Raw genomic sequence first — 21,122 nt, 5'->3', positions numbered from 1 at the left:
TTTAAAAAACACAAGCTGCAGTCACCTACCGAAAGCCAGGCACGTACAGAAGCCTCTCCTGACCTCCACATTTCCAATTATCAGCTAAAGGTCTGCTGAAGGGGAGGTTCAATACTAACTGCTTTCACATCCAAATCCATGCAGCTCGCGTTGTCTCCATGCCAATTTAGCATGAGTTTCCCCCTGCATAGCAGGGCAAAAGACCCATGTGCCCTGAAGAGGGCTGGCATGCCTACTAGAGGAGATTTTTATCTAATGCCTGATTATATTCTGCCCTGCTTCACCCACTGCCATCAGTGTTCTTAAAAATTTAACGGAAAAAATACATGCCCACACCCTGTTCTGTTACCAAAAAAGGAAAAAAACACAAACACACCAAACAAAAGGCATTCATTTGGTGGGGTCTGAGCCTGTGCCATTTGGTGGCCTCTGTCAGGGCAGTCAAATAAGGCAGCCCAAAGGAGTGTAACAACATGCTTACATTTGGTGAACAAATGTATTTACGGGCAATCTCCAAATAATGGAAATGAGAGCTGGGGAACGCAGCTCTCCCCAAGGGGTTGTCACAGCAGGTATGACACAGGGCTGGGCACAGACCCAGAAAAAAAGTGGCAGAGAAGGTGTGGGCACTGCCTCAGTGCTCTGCCACCTTGGAAACTCACTTCACTCTTACATACGCTGCCCTCCTTCCAGTGTGTTCCCTTCCTGAAGGGAAAAAATAGAAGTACGCGGGGATCTGCAACACGTCGGAGCACCTGAGCAACTTCAGTGAGGATTTAATTATCTAAACCTATAATCTTCCTTTCGTTATGCTCCATTTCATTCTGCAGTTCCAGGCACGGTTAGAAGTACGTCCTATTCATTGCTCTCTGATATGAGGAGGACAGACCCACGGCAGATGCTGTGAACATGCTTAGCTACGTATGTATCTCTTCACCTCTACATCTCTCCTTCCTTCTGCATGGGGTAATAAAGTTCTTGCTTAATCGACAAAAACTCCAAACTTCAAGCAATCTTAAACACTCAAATCTCTTCAGTATCAAAGCAACAATTGGTTTGTTTGCTCAGCACGTGAATACGCCACGTCTGACAGACCTCTCTAGCTGTGCCTTGCCATGTCAGGAATTCACACAGATGTAATTGTTAAGACCAAGCTATGTGAAGACTTCCCCTTGGTGGCAGGCCTCAGCTGCATCACAGATGCACCAGGCAGTGATCGGCTTGGACGGGGACAGGAAAAGAAGTGGCAAAGAAAACAGCTTGGAACAAGCACAGCAGGAAGAACTTGTGAAATACCGGAGAAGCAAAGAACAACAGCAGGGCTCTTCTTTCAGAAGCAGGCTTACTAACTCCAACAGTCCCGTGCTTGAGATTTAATTCTGATTTGCCTCTATTAATTCTGTGTTTCTTCAAATTGCTTTTAGAATTACAGATGAGAAACATCCTCAAAGTTACTTACACTATTAAAATAACGCATACGACATTAAAAAAAAAAAAAAAACAACCACAAAAAGAATGGGTCTGACTCACAAGCCCAATTGTGATAACACAGAAGTGAGACGGGAATAAAAAAAAAACTGAAATGAAGTCAGAGGAACAAATACCACACAATCAATCAGCTGCTTTCTTAGGCTTAAACCAAACACTAAATTCTGCAAAGGATCTTCAATTTGACAGATTACTCCATTTAGATTACTGCAAGTCCCCTCCCTCACTTTGGCTTGCTGTTATATGAAAGAATTAAAACTTTAAGCAGAAAGAAATAAAAAAAAAAGAAAGCAACTTGTACACATTTTGGCTTGCCCAGTTCAACTTGGAAAATGCATTTGTTTAAAAACATCAGAGAAAATCTGTTTCTGATTTCAAACATTGGATATTTTATGAGAACATTGCCAAGAAAAGAATCCAAAGAATGTCCTTACATGCACAGAACACAAGAGACAACTGGTGAGCAGTCCTGTGATCTTTAAAAAAAAATCAAAAATAAAAAAAATCTGCATTTCTACCATGGATCCCTTCTCTAGGGAACAAGCAGCACATGCCTGGGATTTTTCATGGATAGCTTCTATCATAACTTCTTGCTATTATTAGTATAAAAGACTTCCCTCTCAAATATACAGCTGTAAGACAAGCAAGGATGGAAAATACTTCCCAAGTGCAGGCAAGCAGTAAGCACATATGCTTGCTTTACAGCGTTTTCTTGGCACCCTTCGCCTTCAACAAAAACTATGACCCAAAGAGAAACTCTAGGCAAATATTACAGAAACATGATCTCATTTTTCAGCTCATGCCAATGAACCAAGGCTCACGACCCTTTTAGGAATTAATTCTTTTGGGAGAAAAAGCGTTTAATTCATCCATTCGTACGTCTCCAACTCCAAACAGCCCTAACCATCACGCCGCATCGCCTCTTCTGAGGATGCCCAGCTCTGAACAAGCCCCGAGGTGGCTTGAGCTGCTCATGGCCAGGGGAGCCCAGGGCTGTGCTGAAGAACTGGGTGCTGCTGGCATGAGGGTGCAGCACTGGGGCCACCCCAGCACCCAGCGCAGGAGGGCTCGGGTCACCCTGCCAGCCAGGAGGAGCTGAGATGCTAGGTGTGTGTGGGCAGAGGGCCAGGCCCCTAAACCTACATGGAGCCCTGGTTTTAGAGCAGGGATCTAATCACTGATCCTATGCATGCCGACCACATCCACACCCACCTAATACACCTCAAACTCAGTCCCTAAACAAACTTGGTGCCCATCGTTTGTCGTATCAAGGCTGCTCATCACAATCAGACTGAGAAAACAACGTGGGAGTCAGGGCAGCATGTAAACAACCGCACCACTTCTCCCAGAGCCCTCAGAGCCTAAACAAAAACAGTATCTGAGAGACAGACCTGGTGTGCAGTTTCAAAGCCAAACAAATCCTCCTCCTCAGTAAAAGGACAGGGGCAAAACAACTTCTCTCCATTGCACATTAAGGTTAACAGGAAGAAATCAGTGATAACGCCTTAGCTGATTATTTCAGGATCGTGATTTTCAAAACCATGTAATAATGTAATACACAATAATTGCTGCTTCTAAAGGTAAGGAAAAGTCTACTACAACCTCATAAAACAGTGCACAGCACAGTGGCTTAGAGAAAATGCTATGTAAGAGCATGCAAATAGGAAAAAAGTAAAACATGGCAATCACAATATATTGTTATCCAACAAAACTCTCCAGTACCTTCACTGTTTTGAAGCACAGCCCTAAGATGGGCCTTTGCACCTGGAAACTGGCAACTTATCCAGAAATGCAGTCTGAAAAATTTAAAAGCAGTCTTCCCATACATTAAATCTGAGATTTAGAAAAAAGCAAGCATAGTTCATTTTTATCATGTACCTTTCTGTACAAAGTCATCTGCTAAACATCTCTGAAAACTTTACTCCTTGGTTCATTTTCTGTCAGGTGCTCTAGATCAGAGAAGACTAAGTCTTATTAGCTGCCTAGCTGCCCAACTCCCTTGAAAAAGTTTCACCTATTATACTCTTTATTTAAACAATAACTTCTATTCTGCATCTCTATGTTAATGCTCTAAAAAAGCTTCAGTTGTCACCGTTTCTAAACTCCAGTAATCCACTGAACTGTGTCATGAACTGCAAACCTCTTGCTCTGCAGGTAAAATATTTAAAATAGAGGTGTTTTGTTTTGTCTGTGGGTTTGCTGGTGATTTTTTTATTATTTTGTACACAGTAGCAATTTCATTTAAGATAAACTGATACACAGCAAAATTGCGTCATTAAATTAATCAAGGTTTTGTCTAGATTCCCTGACTGATTGACTAGCAATTGATTCATTAGTGTAAAATTTGCAGGAAAGGAACTTTATTTCTGCTTTTTAATTAATGATTGGCAAGTGTACCAAGGCCCTTCATGGGGATTTTTCACAAATAAAAGACATTGGTAGAGTGAAAATAGCTAACATTTCGAAGCAACTTAGAGAGAAGAGCGGAAGCTTCTGAGCAAGGGTTGATACACACTCAAGTACTTAACTTAATCGCTATCTTTTTACAGGGAAAGGACATTTTTTACCACTCCTAACCCCTTCCTTACAACAGCTCTCTGCTGTCATCTTTCAACAAAGGCTTCTTGCTTTCTTCAGTAATAAAAGGAGAGCGGCACTAACACGGATTTTGAATGAAAACAGAAGTACAGATGTTAAACAAAAATAATGAGCTTTTCTCAGTCTATTCAGAACCACATTCTCAGGAAGTCCAATTAAACAAAATAAGCATCTCCCTTCTGCCTTGGGCATGCAAACTCTTGTCCCTGTGCTATGGCTGTGCAGCATGTCTGACCCAGCAGAGCAGCACGGGTTTCCATCAGGCATCCGCACCGCTGCAGCACCACTCCCTACTCCTCTCCAGGCTCTCTGCTGAGGCCCACGAGTGGGGCCATGGCTGGGCCGCCACAGGGCCCTCCCTGCTCTGTGCAGGAGCCACCACAGAAGTCCCTGCGATGCAAAGCTCGCCCTTTTGTCTGCCGTGCACCATCCTGCAGGATTCAATGCAGGGCCGCGATGTCCCACACCCTGCACGCAGGAACAAAAGCAGCGATAAATCTGCACTAGCACATCGCCAAACAAAACCCTCCGGCCGCGCAGCCCCTCACCTCTTGGGTAGAACATCCCACAACAGTCCCATCCCCGGTGCACGCTGCCTGCAGAGGGAAGGCGGCTTAGGACCAGCAAGGAAAAGGCTCCCGGTCCTATCCAGTGGGGCCCAGCAGGACCGGGCCCCAGCGCATCGTGTTGTTGCGGTGTCGCTGCTGCGGGCCCTGAGTGGTCTGTGCTGTGCTTTTGCATACAGCTTATTTCTGCACAGGACACCTATAGGAAGACAAGCACTCAACTTCGTATTTTATTTTTATAAGGGTCACAAGCAGCTGCCACCAGCTCCATTGCTTACTGGTGATATTTGGGTCTGTACGCAGCGCACTAAGTTAACGTGGTGTTGACCAACTGCTGTAGGGCCTGGCCCTAAACAGCAAAGAAACAGAGGAACTAGGGAGCATTCCCTAAGGTAGGGCTCAAGGCAACCTCCCTTACTAACAACTGAGAATTGCAGCTCTCTCCAAATGCATTAGTTGTCCTGAAATTCTTCATGTAAAGCCAAATTGTGATAAAAAACACATGTAAACACATTATCTTTGGGCAGAGCTCTAGAAATAAATAAATAAAATGGTCCAAACACCTCAAAAGCAGTAGTTTAGGCCACAGATGACAAAGCAGCACTAATAAGATGCCAAGTACCATTAGCCATGCTTAGATCTTAAATATCACATTTCAGGGATCTGTCACCATGTAAGAGAAGTTGCTTCATTTTAGAGCAGGCTAAGAGCAGACTGCTGTGGCTGAGATGTGGAGACATTACAGTGGAACAGCCCCAAATCCAGTTTTTATACAGCTTAGCCTGCCTTTTTTTTAACTCCTGATTGAAAGAGTACTTTCTAATTTCAAGATTTCCTTATGCTATTTCCTTATGCTGTAAGAAACAAAAGGCCCTTTCTTCTTAACTCCTTTTTCTGGTGTTCCAAGCACACACGCATTGTTTTTGCTGTAATTCTTCAGAAGGCTCCAGGAATACACTTGATAGAGGCCAAATAAACAGAAACATACTGGAGCTGGAGGAAGGTTCCTTGGATACCAGAGGGATTTAAAGGTCCAATCTTGTTAAATCTACTCATTAATTACCTGGAAGAGGAAGTAAGAAGCACATCAGTGGTATTCACAGGGGACTGGGAGCAGCTGTGAACACCCCAGTGGGGACTGAGAAACAACACGGCAGATTCTAGGGGAATCACAAATACCAGCAGAAAAATACTGAAAAGAGACAAAAACAGCAATCAAGCCCACACAGACACGGGGGGGAAATGTAAATAAAACAAGTCAGAGGATGCCATCTACAGAATAGTGCTGTTGTCTGAGAAATCAGACACAGCCCAGATGCAACTTGGTAGAGAAGTGCTGAAAAGCTTGAGGTTGCTCTGGACCATAGCAGCAGTAGCACATGCTGCTCAGGGCGGGCCTGGGCCAGCATCCCCCCCTCAGGGTGGGCCTGGCTGCAGCAGAGACGCTCTCCAGCAGCCTTTCCCAAGGCAAACTCTGTCCTGTTTGACAACTCCCTCTCTGCCCTCATCAGGAGCCAAGTGGGGAAGCCTAAATGAGATCCCCACCTTCCTGATGTCTGTGGGAAAGAGGGAACTCATCCAAAAAACAAACAAAAAAACAACCAAGAGAACAAAATTAAAAGAAAAAAAAAATCAAACAAGGAAAGCCTGAGCTACCAAGCATGGGGTCTTTTGAAGTGCCTCTACTGTCCCATAGGATGTCAGTCATGGGGTCAGAGAAACAGCAAGGAGGAAAGAGCTTGCCTTTAAAGCCACTGGTTGGGGATCAACTTAGCTTCTATCCGCATTCCCAGTGCGCTCCCATAGCTTATCCAGTGATGGTTTAAGGCAAAGCACATGTGCTGCTGAGGAACTACAAAGCACAACCACCTAATTTTTGCACCGATGCCTCTAAATGAGAGTTGCCATGGTGGCCACATGCAGAACAGGTCCAGCTGATGGGGGGTTGTATCAGTGGATGTGTAACCCATGTAAAATGTTGGTTTATGTGGGTGCTCTGGGAGCCCCCAAGGGAGAGGGGAGCTCTGGAAATAGGGATGCATGTTTTCCATCTCCCAAACACCCCAGGTAGTTAGACTTGCCAAGGAACAGCCTACACAACCTGAGGGGTCTGGATGCTCTCTGGCACCTGTGACATTTGCAGGACCTCACACCTGGTCCCGAGCCCCATCAGGAAACTGGTTCTCTGACCGCCCACCCTGCGATGTGCTGTGTGTGACACTAAGCAGCCAGGCTTCCCCTTGTACTGGGGTGCTGAACTCTATGGAAATAATATACAAATGCCTTCCAAGAGGCAAATTACAAAGTATAACTGGCTGAATACAGCACCATGTGTCAAGCTGAATAGGAAGAGAGAGCTGCAAGTGTGAAATGGTGCCTCTGGGAATGAGTGCCCACCACACCTACCACATCAGGGCAGAAGCAGAGGAGGTGATGCCAACTGCTGTGGCCACCTCTCATGAGGACACTGCTCCTGCTAACTGGATGCTAAACACACTGGTTTGATAGAGCAGACCATGACTGACACATGGAGAATTACGCTATTCCCCATACATAACCATGTTTTATAAGGGCTGGTAATGGTCATCTGAAAAGTTTTAATCACATGAAGTGGGGAGGTTTGACACATCAAAACACGTCTTCCTTGCTCTCAAGTCAAACTTAGTTAAAAATATGTATGTACTCGCAGCATTTGGTGCTACTAATGATCACACCATTAAAACGAGCACGGAAGAAAGCGCAGATGTCTGCCCAACTCAGGGTAAAAGGATCAGGACTTGGGCACTTTCTGTCTTGCTTCACGTGTTGCTGTACCGCAAAAGCACATCCCAGTGTGACCGCCAGCCAGCAGGGCTGTTGGGGCGTCTAATTAAACACTTTTTCCTTTCAAACCAAAGTGGTCTGTGGAGACCTATGTTTCTGATACCCTGGATGGGCGCCAACTCTTGAAAGAGGTTTTCTAAAGCCTGAATCACTCTGACACATTTCCCTTTCAAACTGTGCGTAAAGCACACAAACAAAAAGCCCTGAAAAATTATCCAAAGAAAACAGATAGAGTAAAAATACAATTTTTGACTGTCACAGTCCCACACCGCTTGTCTCCAGACAGCCCCAGCACTAAGAAAAGCCAGACCCTGAGCCTACCAGGCGTGGTGGCCACATTGGTGATAAGAGGGGCGAGATAAAGAAGGTCAGCACCAGGATATGCTTAAAGGGACAGCATCAACTCGGACACCGAGCACTGGCTGAAAATCTATTAGCTATTATTTTGGTAACTAGCACTGAACCTTCTCCTAACTGCGAAGCAAGAGAAAATATTTTGCTATTCTCTCTTGCACTTGATATGATTGTATTACCAGTTCCACTCGAGGAATTTTTCACTGGTTAGGGTGGAGTTTCCTCACACAGTGAGGGAGCAAAGAAATATTTTAAAAATTATTATGGACGATGAAATTGGTTTGGAGAAGGTCACAGCAGACCTGGCAAGACAAACGGCTCGTTCAGATGATGAGGCTGAAAGTCTGTCCTTCCAAGCAGAATCCACCGTGAGTAATTAGAGTAACTCCATCGATCTGTTTCAAATAACTCAAACTGATAAACATTTGCCCATAATTAAAATTATTTCTAAAACAACCTTTTTCCAATAAAACCTCTGAAACCACTTCAAATTGTTTTCTTAGAGAATTAAGCCTAAAGTGCCATCATCTTACCTGAAGGAGGCATCTAGTTCCACTTCATATCTCCATTCAGGAGCCAAATTAAAATTCTTTATTTATCTATCTGTTTGCTTCATCAAAAGCAGCTTTTTAAAAGACAGCTTTATTTTTATTCCTATAATGGCTATAGCTATACTGGCAGAGTTTTCACTTAGATATTACAGACAGCATTTATGAAATTGTGTTGTGGTTTCTGCCTATTACAAACAAAAAGTTCTTCTGTAAAAAAAACAAACAAACAAAAAAAAAAACAGGAATTCCTGCAGGTGCAAAGTGTTTGGCATTAAAACCGATAAAATGAATGATTTTCAGAAAGGGCTATCTTCTGCCTTAAGTGAGGAAGAAAACAAACAAAATGAAGTCATGAATTAGTTTGCCTTATCTTTTGTTTGCCTTACTCTTCAGACCAAGGGCACGGAAAGGACAAAATCTTTGTAAGAGTTGCTGCAGGTCAAGAAAGGCATCCGCAACCAACTTCTCTAAATTCATTCAGGAATTTATTTGCCACAGAAGGTGAACAAAGAGGACAAAATGTATAAAGGCTCCCTGTAGGAACAAAGAGAAAACTAGTTGTACTGAAACTGACAGTCCTAAATTTTGAGAGGCAAGAGTAGAAATTCTGACGAAAAAGCCTGGAAAAACAACAGGCAATCCCATTACTTCAATGTGCTGTTAAAGGATCTACTTTAAAATTGACAACAATATATAATTATTTTTTTCAAACTTGTGTGTTAAATTATCTTTGATTAATTGATGCAACAGAGCTTTGTCAATTGTATTTGCTTTTAAAATGAAACAAAAAGAAAAATCCCCAGGCACCTTCGTTTGCCCACTCATCTGTGCATGGCTCCAGCAATACCCCACGGGGTACCATGATTTCACGTGGGTTGCTCCTTCAGACCAACAGGGCATTTCACCAGGGCTGCTGAAGAATGCTCTGAGGTACTGGGAATATCAAAACCAAGGGTGGCAAGAAGGGCACCTGGAATTACTGCGCTATCATCCTCTTCGTAGGCTAGAAGGCAAATTGCACTTTAAGAGGTCAGAGCAACAAAGGCAACTGTACCCTTCTGCAGTCTCTCCAGGAGGAGCAGAGCCGAACAGGCTGCCCCCCTCAATAGGCACAATTATGACACGAGGTAATCAAACACAGAACAATCATCCTAAGCTCCCCAAGGCTGTCACACAGAGGACAAACATGAGGAAACAAACAGAAATACCAGTTTCTCTTCTGGTCTGGGGAGTACGACTGTGCAGGCAAACCATCAGAACTGGCTGGGAGCAATTTTCATTCACGTGGTCAAAAACACTCACCAAATGAACCACAAACAGTCCTCTGAACTGAATTAAGCTTTATTAGGTCTGCAGTACTTTAAGCCATTCTCTTTTGGGACACCCAAGTCCTTGAATACAAACGTAAAAGTATTTGCACTTGACACTCACTGTCCTTGGGCTGCAAACTGGGCCAGAGCCTTCACCAGGGGCTGTGCACAGGGGGGGATGCAGCAGCAGTTTGTAGGTTATTACAGCTCTGAAGTGGGAAATACTCCTGCATCTGCCCGTTCCAGCTCTTTCCAAGCTTTCTCCCAGGCATTTGCTGTGGCTACCCCCAGGGTAGAAAAGCTCCTGCTTCTTTGTGGAGGCACCAGCACATGTGTGTGAAGTGTCAGCACAGGGCAGGGAGAACGAAATGAGCTACTTCTCGTTTGACCTGATTAATTTAATGGGTTTGCTGCCTTCCACTCAGTCCCAGCTGAATTACAGCCTACCAGCGGTGGTGGAGGAGCTGCAGTCCGCTCGGTGTAGGCTCAGCTCACCGTGTCAGCCAGCCACAGCCCTTGCAACGGAGCAGTGCCATGTGTGCACTGGTTCCTGCCGAGCACAGTGAGCCTCTCCCTTGGCAAAAGCGGGTTGATTTGGCCACAAGTCGAACGTGTAATTTCATACGTGGTTCTGCCACCACACATCACAGTTACCTCACTTCCATTCTGAAACGAATACACTGTATTGATCATATAGGGCGTCACATGCCTCATTCCAGGTTAACAAAATTGAGCTAACAACCCCTGGATGGAAGTTTCCATGTAGCATACACTACGCTGTACTCAGGCACCCTCACTCCTCAGCTGTTTGGCACTGTTGATGACAACAGAGGAAAGCAGATTTAAAAGAATCAATGGAAATTGCAAGCAAGTACAAACAGATTTCACTTTCTACAAGGCAACAGCCTCTACTATTCATTGGCTTCTGTACCTGTTTCAAGCACTGAAATTAGGCATGACTGACTGAATCCACGAGCCTGTTTTTTCTATAGCTCCCTCTTTAACTAATACAGTCAACTTGGGAGCTGCCTACGAGAGAGCGATTTGCAGTATTTAGAGTTCAGGGATTCAGCCACATCTCTGCCTCCCCCTCTCCCTCCCAATACGCAGGCACAGCAGTGCACACACACTTTCCTAACTTTGTCAGAAGCCTTCTACTCAGTTCTCACATCTTTTCATTTTGGGTGATGCACCCGCAAACGACACACTGGCTGAAACGCATTTAATTCGCAGCTCACCGCTCCCCTTGGTGCACTGCAAGTTCCTGGAGACTCAATGTCCAGGGAAACCATCTGCTTCAGGAAGGTGCAGTGCCAAGTAGAAGCTGCCTCACCATATGTAAGGGAAGCTCCAGAAGGAGCAGAGGGTGTACATATTAATTACCTCCCTTTGGGATGGAAAATATGCCACGCTCTTAGGTGTCCAATGTACATGTTCACACTGGAAATACACCTTGCGCAGACATCACAAGCACCTCAGCCTTGCATTTTAACAGCTGTCTTGAGCTCTGGCTTTGGAGCAGCAAGCTACACGTGAGGTTATAGTGCAGTTTCCATTTCAATTCACCAGAAAGAGACAAGAGTTTTCAAGCTACAAGTGGGAAAAAAAAGGCTTGTAAATAAATTAAATTAATTAAATGTCAGCAAAAAAAAAAAGCAGATGAATGGATGACTGGATGGAAAATCTAGAGCTTAATTAGCTTTATTTTTATTGAAATTCTGCAGACAAAAGACAAGAAATAAACATATTTCACAGTTTAAATTACAAGCTGTCAAATCCCTTTTTCAGAAGTTCCAAATACTGTACGAGAAACTAAATACACTCTTGCAAATTTCATTAGCTTCAGTCATTAAAAACATTCTTAACTTTCAAACTCGCTTTTTTTTCATTTGTAATACAAACTGGGAAAGAAAAAAACAAAAGGAGCTATAATATTTACAAAGTCCTGCCAGAATGGTGAGCTATGACCACTCCAAAGACAGACGCCCTCCGTTTTAGGGGACAATCCATGAGCAGCTGGCTAACAACTGCATGGAAACAGCAATTTTTGTATATGCTATTACTTTATTAGCAGGGAGTAGGAAAGCGCGTACAGTGCATTGTCTCAGCTCAAACACGGCATACAACACCTGGAAACATCCAGCCTGCTTTATACGATACAGAGAGCTCAGAGAAAAATGTGAATGTTGGGAGACATCAGTTTTGCCCCTCTCCTGAGAGGGAAGCATTTGCCCAAATTTTTCAGCCTAAGGATTAGCTGGATTTAAGAGAGAACTAGAGGTGTCCTGGGAACAAAACAAAAGCTGTATGTGAATCATGAAACACAACTTGAAACCATTCCTAAAGCTCAAAACCCATACAATTAGAAGGAAAACCTTGGCACCCTGTTCATTTCTTCATCCCTGCAAAGAAGCTAGCAAATGATACGCTCTTCTGAGAGGTGCACTGCTCTGCCTACTGTGCTAATCTGAACGTCACGTAAAGCTGAACTGCAGGATAAATTGGGCTGTGATGTCCTTTTAACTTCGGAAATGCCTTAAGTCAGGTGTTACTTAACTTGCCCGATTTGCATTTCGCAAGATTGTGGTCTTCTCCAGGGACCAACCAAGAAAACTCTTAGTGGAGCTACTCTGCAAGTGAAATTCAGGAGATAAACGCAGGCAGTGTCACTTCAAAGGTGAAGATACGGCTCCATAATAACAGGTGTCAGCAAGCAAACACCTGAATGAGCAGCACAGAGCTGCCCAGAAGGAGCTAGGATCTGCCCTGGGAGCCGCAGCCAGCAGAGCTTCAGCCCTTACCTACCCTTCACCTACCAAAAGCACACTGAGACAACAGCTCCAAAATGCTGATTCCCTACAATAACTCAGTGCAAGCGTGTTCTTCCCAGCTCTTTCATCATAACAAAAAAATTCCACAGTCTCCTAGGAGATTAAGACCCTTCAGCAACATAAACTTACGTTAGTAAGAGGTTACGGCTCTTGGAACAGACAGCACGCAGACAGCGAAAGCAGCCACAGGTATTTGCAGAGTCTGCTCTGAAACCTGCTTCAACAGAGGCTGCAGCTCACCACTCACCGTGTCCTGGAGAGGAACAGGTCCACAGCACCCCAGCCCACAGAGGGAAGGATGGCAGTACCTGATAAAGGTCACAGCCACCTATTTTTTCTCATTTCAATTTTCACCTGAAAGGTTTTGATTGGATGACAAAGAGCAATTATAATTATTTTATTGGATAAAAGATATTTGTGGAATAAAACTAGCAAGGGACTGAAATTTGGGAAGATTTTATGAAACAAATAGCAATGACAGACGAATCTACATTTTTTTTCATAAAACAAAAGTAGAGAAGTACATCTGAACCAATGATTCCGTGACACATATCAACTTTACTTACCTGAACTTAATGTTTCTGTAGCTTACAAATTTTTGTTCAGCAAACCCACTTTCAGAGTCCCACGTTTGGCCATGTTTACCAGAAGACGCGGGAAAGAAGGACAAGTTTGGATTAAATTTGCAATTAAGTGCAAACATCCAGAAGTTGCTACTTGGAGCTGCAGTTAAGTGCAGTATTTTCAAATAGCTCCAGCTGTTCCACCAGCACGAAAAGTTTTGATTGCCACTGTACAGCACTGAAGCTTTAAACAACCCTCTGCTGCTCAACCATACAGTCACACGAGGACAAATAGCACAAGCTGCAGTGACTGCAGCCGTGTCTCTGCTCCCAGCTGAGAGCTGCTTCCATAAACGCATGGCATCCAGTGGTGTCAACCACACGGTAATACTAAGATGCAAACCTGACCACGTGGTCAAATTCTTAGAACTGCTGCAAACACATAAATACATCCAATTTTACCTTTGCAAACGGAGCTTACTTTGGAAAGGAATGGGTATGACAAGACAAAAAGGGGCCTTCATATCAAATTGCTAATTTTGTCCACTTAAACCTTTAGATTTCTATACACTTCCTCACACATACAAAAAAAATGTGTGTCTATAAAACATCCGTTTCTTTAGAAAAAAAAAAAAAGCCTTCCACAAAAATGTATATAAAACATGCAGTATGTATTTTGGAGCTAGTCCAGTCGCTGACACAAATGCTTTTTGAGACTTCCATAAATGATTATTTATGAACTTTCCCAAAGCTTGAAGAACTATTTTCACAGACACATGCCCCCCCCCCCCCCGCTATAAGCCACCACATATTCCTGCACCTACAAACGCCAGCAGCTCCCTTAGGCTTACAGACCTTTATCTATGCATTAACTGACACATTTTCTCCCCCTTGAACACAAATCTTGTGCAAAAAGCATGCAGAAAAAAAGCTCTGTTAAATAAATTTATATTAGAGAAGTATGGATTCAGTAGTCCTGCTTGCAGAGACTTACCAGTTCTTGTTACTCTTGCATCTCATCGCTAAGGAAAACGTGATTTTCCACAAAATCACCTCAGCCAAACTGGAATACATAAGAACTGTGTTCACGATTTAAAAACAACATTTTAAAATTAATGTGGACTTTAGAAAAAGACCATCCTGATGCTCTCAAAAGCAAGCTCTGTGCTGAAGTTAGTCGATGTCAGAGCTGTAAATCCTGAAACTACGGGAAGCACTGAAAATGTAAACTCGTCAGTGTTATAAAAATTCAGAGCCTAGAGTCTTGATTGTGCCTCTGGAATTCTAAGGAAAATGTATGCAATATTATCAAACTTATTTGATAGTACCATGTGTCTAAACCAACCACAGATGACACAGACGCAGCTAAAGAACATAATTCTTACTGGCATAACAAGGCAGCACCAATATTGCTGCTGGGTTAGAAGAAAGTCATTGTTACATTTATGGAAATTTAATTCCCCGATAACTGTGACATTCCCAGGCAACACAACGCAGGGGATGGTTAGGAAGCTAACTTACAGTTTGGGTATTTCTAAGGTAAGAGCTGTCATCAGGATGTCAGAATTCCCTCTTATCAGACACGCCACAGTGGCACCAAGGGCTGAACGCACAAGGAGTTACTCATGAATTTAAAGAAATTTTAGCATTAAAAGAAAGTTTGAAGTTTAGACTGGTTTTGGAAAAAAAAAAAAAAGGGCACTCCGAACACTTTGATGTTAAGACTTGGCCAGCAGACAGCAAACTGCCAGTGGCTGCCACCTTTTGAACTCTGTTTGGATTTTCTTTAAAAAGCCCAGTTACAGGAGAAATGAGATTTCTCTGACTAATGAGTCCAAAGAGGTTTTTCAGGTAGAACAGCCTGCTGTAAAAAGCAGCCAAGTCTTTTGACTTTCTCATGGTGCAGAAAGGCTGGAAAGCGACCAAGTGAAGCAGTGGGTGAAAAAACAGAGAAATGAGGAGAGACGGGAGGTGGGGGAGAGGGCTGGAATAGGCACACATGGGTGAAAGTCTCCTTTCCACCCACTGCCGCCTGTGGCAGCCCTAACAGCTACTGGACTTCAAAAACACTTGACCAGAGATCGCAATCCGAAGGAAATCACATGAGAAACAAGGTCTGAGGGTATTTTGGGCTCCAGAGAAACATATCCCCATGGGACTGGGGCAAGGGCAGTGCCATTCACAGATCTCCTGCCCCAGCCAAAGGGAGGAGGGAAAGACATCCAAACTCTGCCAAACTGGGGAAGGCGCTCTGATGCTGAAATGTGACTCATTTTCTGCCAAGTGGAGGTAAATACATGACTCAGGTGTTATCTCTGTTTGAAGTTAACTTGCTATGTCATACAGCAAATGGGTCTGGGGAAAAAAAAAAACTCCACATGAATGACTTTTGTATACTTCCTTACATCAGAAACACTTCTTCATGTACTCGAGTACCTTCTCTCCAGTTTCAAAGAACAATTCCATCAGTGTTTTTCGATAATGTACTTTTTACAGGAAAAAAAAAATGCTGTGAGCTAGTCTGAGGTACTTGGGGGCAGGAGCAACACACTGCTGGGCCCATCTTTACCGCTGGGCCTCTTCCTACACCTACCTCTCCGAAGTGCTAGCAGAAGGAGTAACAGCACAGGTATCTTCTGTGAGGGAAAACAGGTCTTTATCCCTCACAGAGAGAAGTTACCGAGTGCTCACAGAAGTGGCAGCGAGCAGCTACATCACTGAGAGGGTCGGTGTCTGCCACCCCAGAGACTCCCACCAGAGGAGGGTCACAGCCACAACGCCCCCAGGCTCAGGCACCTCCGCACCTCGCCTCACCGACATCTCTCTCCTGGCTGTCAGAGCAGCGTGTGGGTCTGTAACCAGCTGGCTGAGTGCAAACCGGCCCCGGCCACGCTGAATGTATTGTCCTCAGCAGGAAAAATCACACTTGACTGTTGTAAGCAACTTACATTTCTCAAGGTCCTTTGTTTTTTCAACTAAAAACTAAGAAATGTGAGGCGTGACATTTCACCCCATCCGCGCACACACACCCCAGCATAACTAAATATTCTACTACTCCAAAAGGTAAGAGGTTGGACCTAAAAAATGAGGCTAAAGAAGAGAAACACAGGAGTAGCAGTTTGCTCTCATTTCAGAAGTCCACTGGAGAGAAAGAGGGATCGGCGATAAACTGTTCAAACAACAAACCTTTATTTTACTATCACCTTTCACCGTCCCTTTCAGTAACTGCGTTATCAGATGCGGTCTAATTGCTGCTACCGGTTCCACTGCGCTGTTGTGTGGGTTTCAAAAGCGAAGAGTGAGGCATCAGAACCTGGCTTTTCTGCCACACAAACAGAGTTCGGCCTGAGTAGGAGGTCAGGATGTGCCCTGTGTCGGTAGTTAGCATTTACTTTTTGTTTCTCTCACTCGTTTTAAACTGACAGATCCAACCAATCTCGCTGCTGGCTACTGTTTGCAAGTCCCAGTTTGCAGCCAATGCAGATTAGCCATTTTGCTGGTGAAATACCAAGCAACACATGCTGCCTTGTGCTTGTCACCTAGCAGCCTCGTGGGAATGCAACATGAGACGGGAAGAGCAATGAAGCAGCAGAAGAATAAGAGGTTTAAAAAGACAGGAAGAGAAACAGCTCAGAAAGAACAACAATTCATTTAATTCCAATTCCTATTAACGCTCCTTCCTTTACACGTACAGTTAGCTAAAGGAAAAGGTAAAAGGTGAACCTGTGATTTGTCAGGCTTCATCAACTTACCCGAGGAAGAACTGGAAGTAAATTTAATCTGATAAATGAAATGTTAATAGTTTTTCAGCTAACTTAACATAAACAATCAGATTTTCTATACAGCACTATTCATCCTCACAGCTTTTTGCTTTTTGCTTCTTTCCAGTCTGCTTTAATCTTAAACCATGTAGATTAACTCAAGCGCTAAAGACAATGCTGTTTTGAGCCCTCATTTTTACAAAGGCTGGCAAGCAGTGATGCAACGGTCCAATGGAGCAAGCTTATTTGCGAACACAAGTATTCATTTATCACACATTGTTTGCCCTTGAACACAGAACCAAGATGACGACTCAGCCAGGTACTGGTACCCAAACCATTCTGACATTGCACAAGCCTGACTTGCAGCACACTGGGCGAAACGCTTGTAGTTTTAATAAGTTTTTCCTGCCAGAATATAACCCAAGCTCCCCTCAGCCCTGGCATCCCCTGCCAGTTTATCAGCTCCTTCCATGCAGAGAACCCCGGTCAGACAGAAGCACGCAGTTGGATTTACGATCTGGACAGACTTTACAAGCCAAGCCACATTGCATGCTATATCCCTGTGCGGGGGAAACGAACTCCACCTGATCTATACCTCCCTCCACCTTCCTTTCAAACACGACACACTGTCATCCCACCAGGAGCAGGCAGGGAGGCTCTCGTAGCTGGCTGCCCAATTACGGAAGGAATTCTGCCCTCCCCCTCCAGCCTGCACAATGGCTTCTTTATGCAAATCACACATACAATAACGCTCTCAGAAAAATTAATACACCATTAATCCACCAGTAAAGCTTCCCTTCCCATCTCTGCCTTGCGGTGTGAGTGCTAGCTAAGGAATGAGAAACTTTCTGGGAGTTATGCAGCAGGACTGATCCGCAGCTTGTCAGCTCCCAAACACACTGGGTGCAGAGCTGATGGTGCTGTACAACACAAACATGCCAACAATTAAAAGTAAAAAATCAGCCACCAGTTGCAAATAAAAGCTCCTACTGCAGGTGTTGTTTGTTTTTGTTTTTGTTTTTTTCCAGCAGTGAAAAGGGTTAAAAAGCGATCTTCAAAGCACAGCTTAAAATCGTCTCCTAGTGTACTGAGAGCAAAGCACAAGTGTATACATCCTGTGTTAGTGTTCCTGCTCCAAACCGTTTACTGAAGCCACAATTTATTCTGACTCAGAACTGAAATTCTGGTCACAAAGCTCCTAACTGCTCCCAGAAGTGAAAAGAAATAAAAACCGCTTTGAAGTTCAAATGTCCTTGGAGAGCCTGCCTGCCCTCACAAAAGTGACCCTATGGCAGAATCGAGCCCGCCTCACACTTCCCATTAGCAACCCAGTGCTGTGGCAGCACTAGAGAAATTGTGAACAAGTTGCTTATAATGAAGTATTTTTAAACACCCACACACGCACGCTGCTCTCTGCCAGCCAGTAAGCGCCCTGGTAGCAATAACTCACCATCGCAGAGGAGCAAAGTTCAGAAATTTATTGTGATTTATGGCAAATGTGAGGCGTGCTTGACAAACCCTACTCCAAAAAATCCAAATAAACACAGCAGCGGCTGTTTGACGTTCCCTGTAAGCTACACTCCATGCTGAGCCTTGCGGGAGTTCCTTGGGAGCTGCCCACCGTCTCTCCTCCTCTCTGTGAAGCAGCTCCCGTTACCGGCCCATCATCACTTTGACTTTGCATGCGGGACCTCTGCTCAATCAGCTCTCATGAAACAAAACACGCTTCAAATTTTCCAGCAGGACCACAAAGCAATCATCCAAAAAGCCACCCAGTGTATTAGAAGAGGAGTCTTAAACAGCTCTTGGTACCACAGAGGGAGAGGAGGGCTTCCTGCAGCACCTGCCCAAAAGATCTGCCACTAGCCACTACCAGCTCCAAGAAGCACAACCCCACCTTACCCCCACAGCCAGTACCCTTATGTCTCCCATGTAGGAAATTAAAGGTTTTTCCAGCTGATTACCATAAGCTTCCAGAGTTTTAACCCGAGAAAAACTTGGCAAGGCAGTGCTATGTCTTGGTTTCGTGCTGCCCTCCTCATCCTCCTCCTCCCACCCCTCTTGCAGCTCCCAAGCAAGCAGCTCCGGGATCCCGGCAGGACCTGGACACGGGCACTGACCCAGCACCGGCTGGCAGGCAGCAGTGCCCACGGGGGGGAAAGAAAAAGCGAGTCACCTTTTCTGTGCTGGCTTCTGTAGGTCCAGTTCTCGTCATCCTCGTCTACCTGCTGCACGCACATGGAGGAGAGCTCACCATCGCTGCGAAACAATCTCTTTGTCTGCCTTGACAAGGAGGAGAAATTTATCCAGCTTACGGCACGCGAGAGGGAGCCTGTGTTTTGTTTGAGTTTGAAGGATCTGGAAACACACTCCTTTTTCATTTTCTTTCAAGCCCGCTACTGGCCTCAGCTCCAAACTGATCTTTCTGAAGCTGTTCCCGTCCCCTCTCCCCGTGCTTTTTGTGGGAGGCTAAACAATTTCAAAGCGGCTTCCGTCCAGGTTTCTCCTCGCCGCGCTGAGATCAGCAGCAGTACGGAGGCAGGTCGCCCTGCCAGCACAGCTCCCCTGAAGCTGCTTTGATACGGCGCTTCGTAAGCTGCCAAAGAAAACAAAGGGGAGAAAAGCAGCAGAAAGTGGCACCTTGCAGCGGCTCAGGCAAGCGTGTAACGGCGGAGCAGAAGACAGCACCGAGGCACGTGTTTCCCCCATTCTCCACTCAACAGCACAAACTGCAGCTCCGCTCTTCTCCCTGGCATCGCTCAGAGGACCAGGCACAATCCAGCCCCCGGCCCCGGTGTGTTGGAAACACCCCACGGGCGGGCAGGGATCCCACCGGAGCACGGCTCAGCTCGGGGGGGCTCGCAGACCCACCACGCTTCCGACTCCTAATTCCGGCTGCCCTGATCTCCCTGGAGGACAAGCCCGGCCGGGGAGCTCCGGGGAGGCTCTCCGAACAGCAGACGAGGCTGCGTGGCTATCGCTTAGGATTAGAGTGAAATACGATCGGCTCGCTCTCCTAAAAGCACGACCGCAGGAGCAAAACTCCTCCTTTCCTCAGCCAGCAGTGCAAACTTCTGAACCCGGCACGCAGAAATAGAAAAGCACTTGTGCGCCTCTGTGGACTCGGGGAGAGGAAAAATAACACTCTGGGCTTGTAAACTCCACAAGCATCCTGAATGGAGTGCGCTGAAAACATTTGTGCCCCTGTTCCTAGCGGTAACACTAGGAAAAAGAAACAAAAGACAAGTGCATAGACACAAACAAAAACCATGCATGAGGAGACGCTGTCAGAGCCCAGACTCCCACTGGTGTGATTGCTGCTCACAATACAGGTTTCCCAGCTGTGCTCTGGTCTCCCACCTCCTCTTTAAAGCAGCATCTGGCTTTAAAGCCAGACCCCACCAGCAGCTGCCGCGATGCCTCGCCCTGCCCAGCACCTCCACTGCTTCCCGGAGGGAGCAAGCCTGGCAGGGGCCAGGCAGTGTTTTAAAGCTGACAGAAGCTGGCAATACACAGCACATGGGCACCCCGAAACCATGTGCTTTGACAGGATTTTTCACCAAGAAACCCACAAGTTTGTATCTTGTGGCAATAGACCTGAATGTATCGGGCACCCAATAAAACCAGTTCAGTGAATCTTGCAGGAGAAGCTGGCATCCAGGAACCAGGAAAAAAAAATAAAAGGTGTTACCTATCTGAAGAATAAACATTAATGCCTTAATTTCCTAATGGCTGATGAAGATGTTAGCACAAGAACTGGAACCTTAAGAAAACAAGGGTAGAGAGTTTCAGCTATCACACTGTCAGCCAGGTTTTTGCTACGGCCGAACACGCCCCGATCCCCTGGCAGATGCTCTGGTGGCCCTCTGGATCCTGCTGCACGGCCTCTTCAAAAACCCTCAAAAACACAGACTTGGGCTTTTTCTGAGAGTTCTGGTTTCTGACTCATAATGAGCGTAAGGTTTAAGCCACTGACTGGGAGGCAAAGAGCTAAGTACTGTATCAGATTTCCCTATGAATCAACCACACACACCAAAGTGACCTTTGGCTCCTCCAGCACAATACAATGGGTTGGCCAACTGTCTTCTGTAAATAATTTAATAGGCTGCATTTAAATTGAGCTCGCCTGGCGAGGTAATGTATATGTACGTACAGTGGCCTTCCAGCACTCCCCGAAGTGGCAGTGCAGTGGGACTGTGCGGGTGGGGAAATGGGAACACACACTGCTAACAACTGCTCTTCTCACCGTGTCATCGCTGATTACTTCATTTTTTGAG

The 21,122-nt window shown here is 45.1% G+C and overlaps 1 protein-coding gene across 6 annotated transcripts in view; it reads right to left on the bottom strand.

Moving 5' to 3' along the window:
* The window catches only part of NHSL1 (NHS like 1), a 165,064-nt gene that overhangs the window by 78,571 nt on the left and 65,371 nt on the right, over positions 1-21,122 (bottom strand). For 2 of the 6 annotated variants that reach the window (XM_082756794.1, XM_082756795.1), the window contains exon 1: positions 19,022-19,790. The exons of the other annotated variants lie outside the window; for them this stretch is intronic. In XM_082756794.1, the coding sequence (XP_082612920.1) occupies positions 19,022-19,226 (205 nt within the window). In that variant the 5' untranslated portion in view covers positions 19,227-19,790. Of the gene's footprint in view, positions 1-19,021; positions 19,791-21,122 lie in introns of those variants that run through there. 6 annotated transcript variants of the gene reach the window in all.

The sequence above is a fragment of the Aythya marila genome (genome assembly GCF_965140915.1).
Source record: "Aythya marila genome assembly, chromosome: 3".
Classification (NCBI taxonomy): Eukaryota; Metazoa; Chordata; class Aves; order Anseriformes; family Anatidae; genus Aythya; species Aythya marila.
This window is presented reverse-complemented; position numbering and strand designations above follow the sequence as displayed.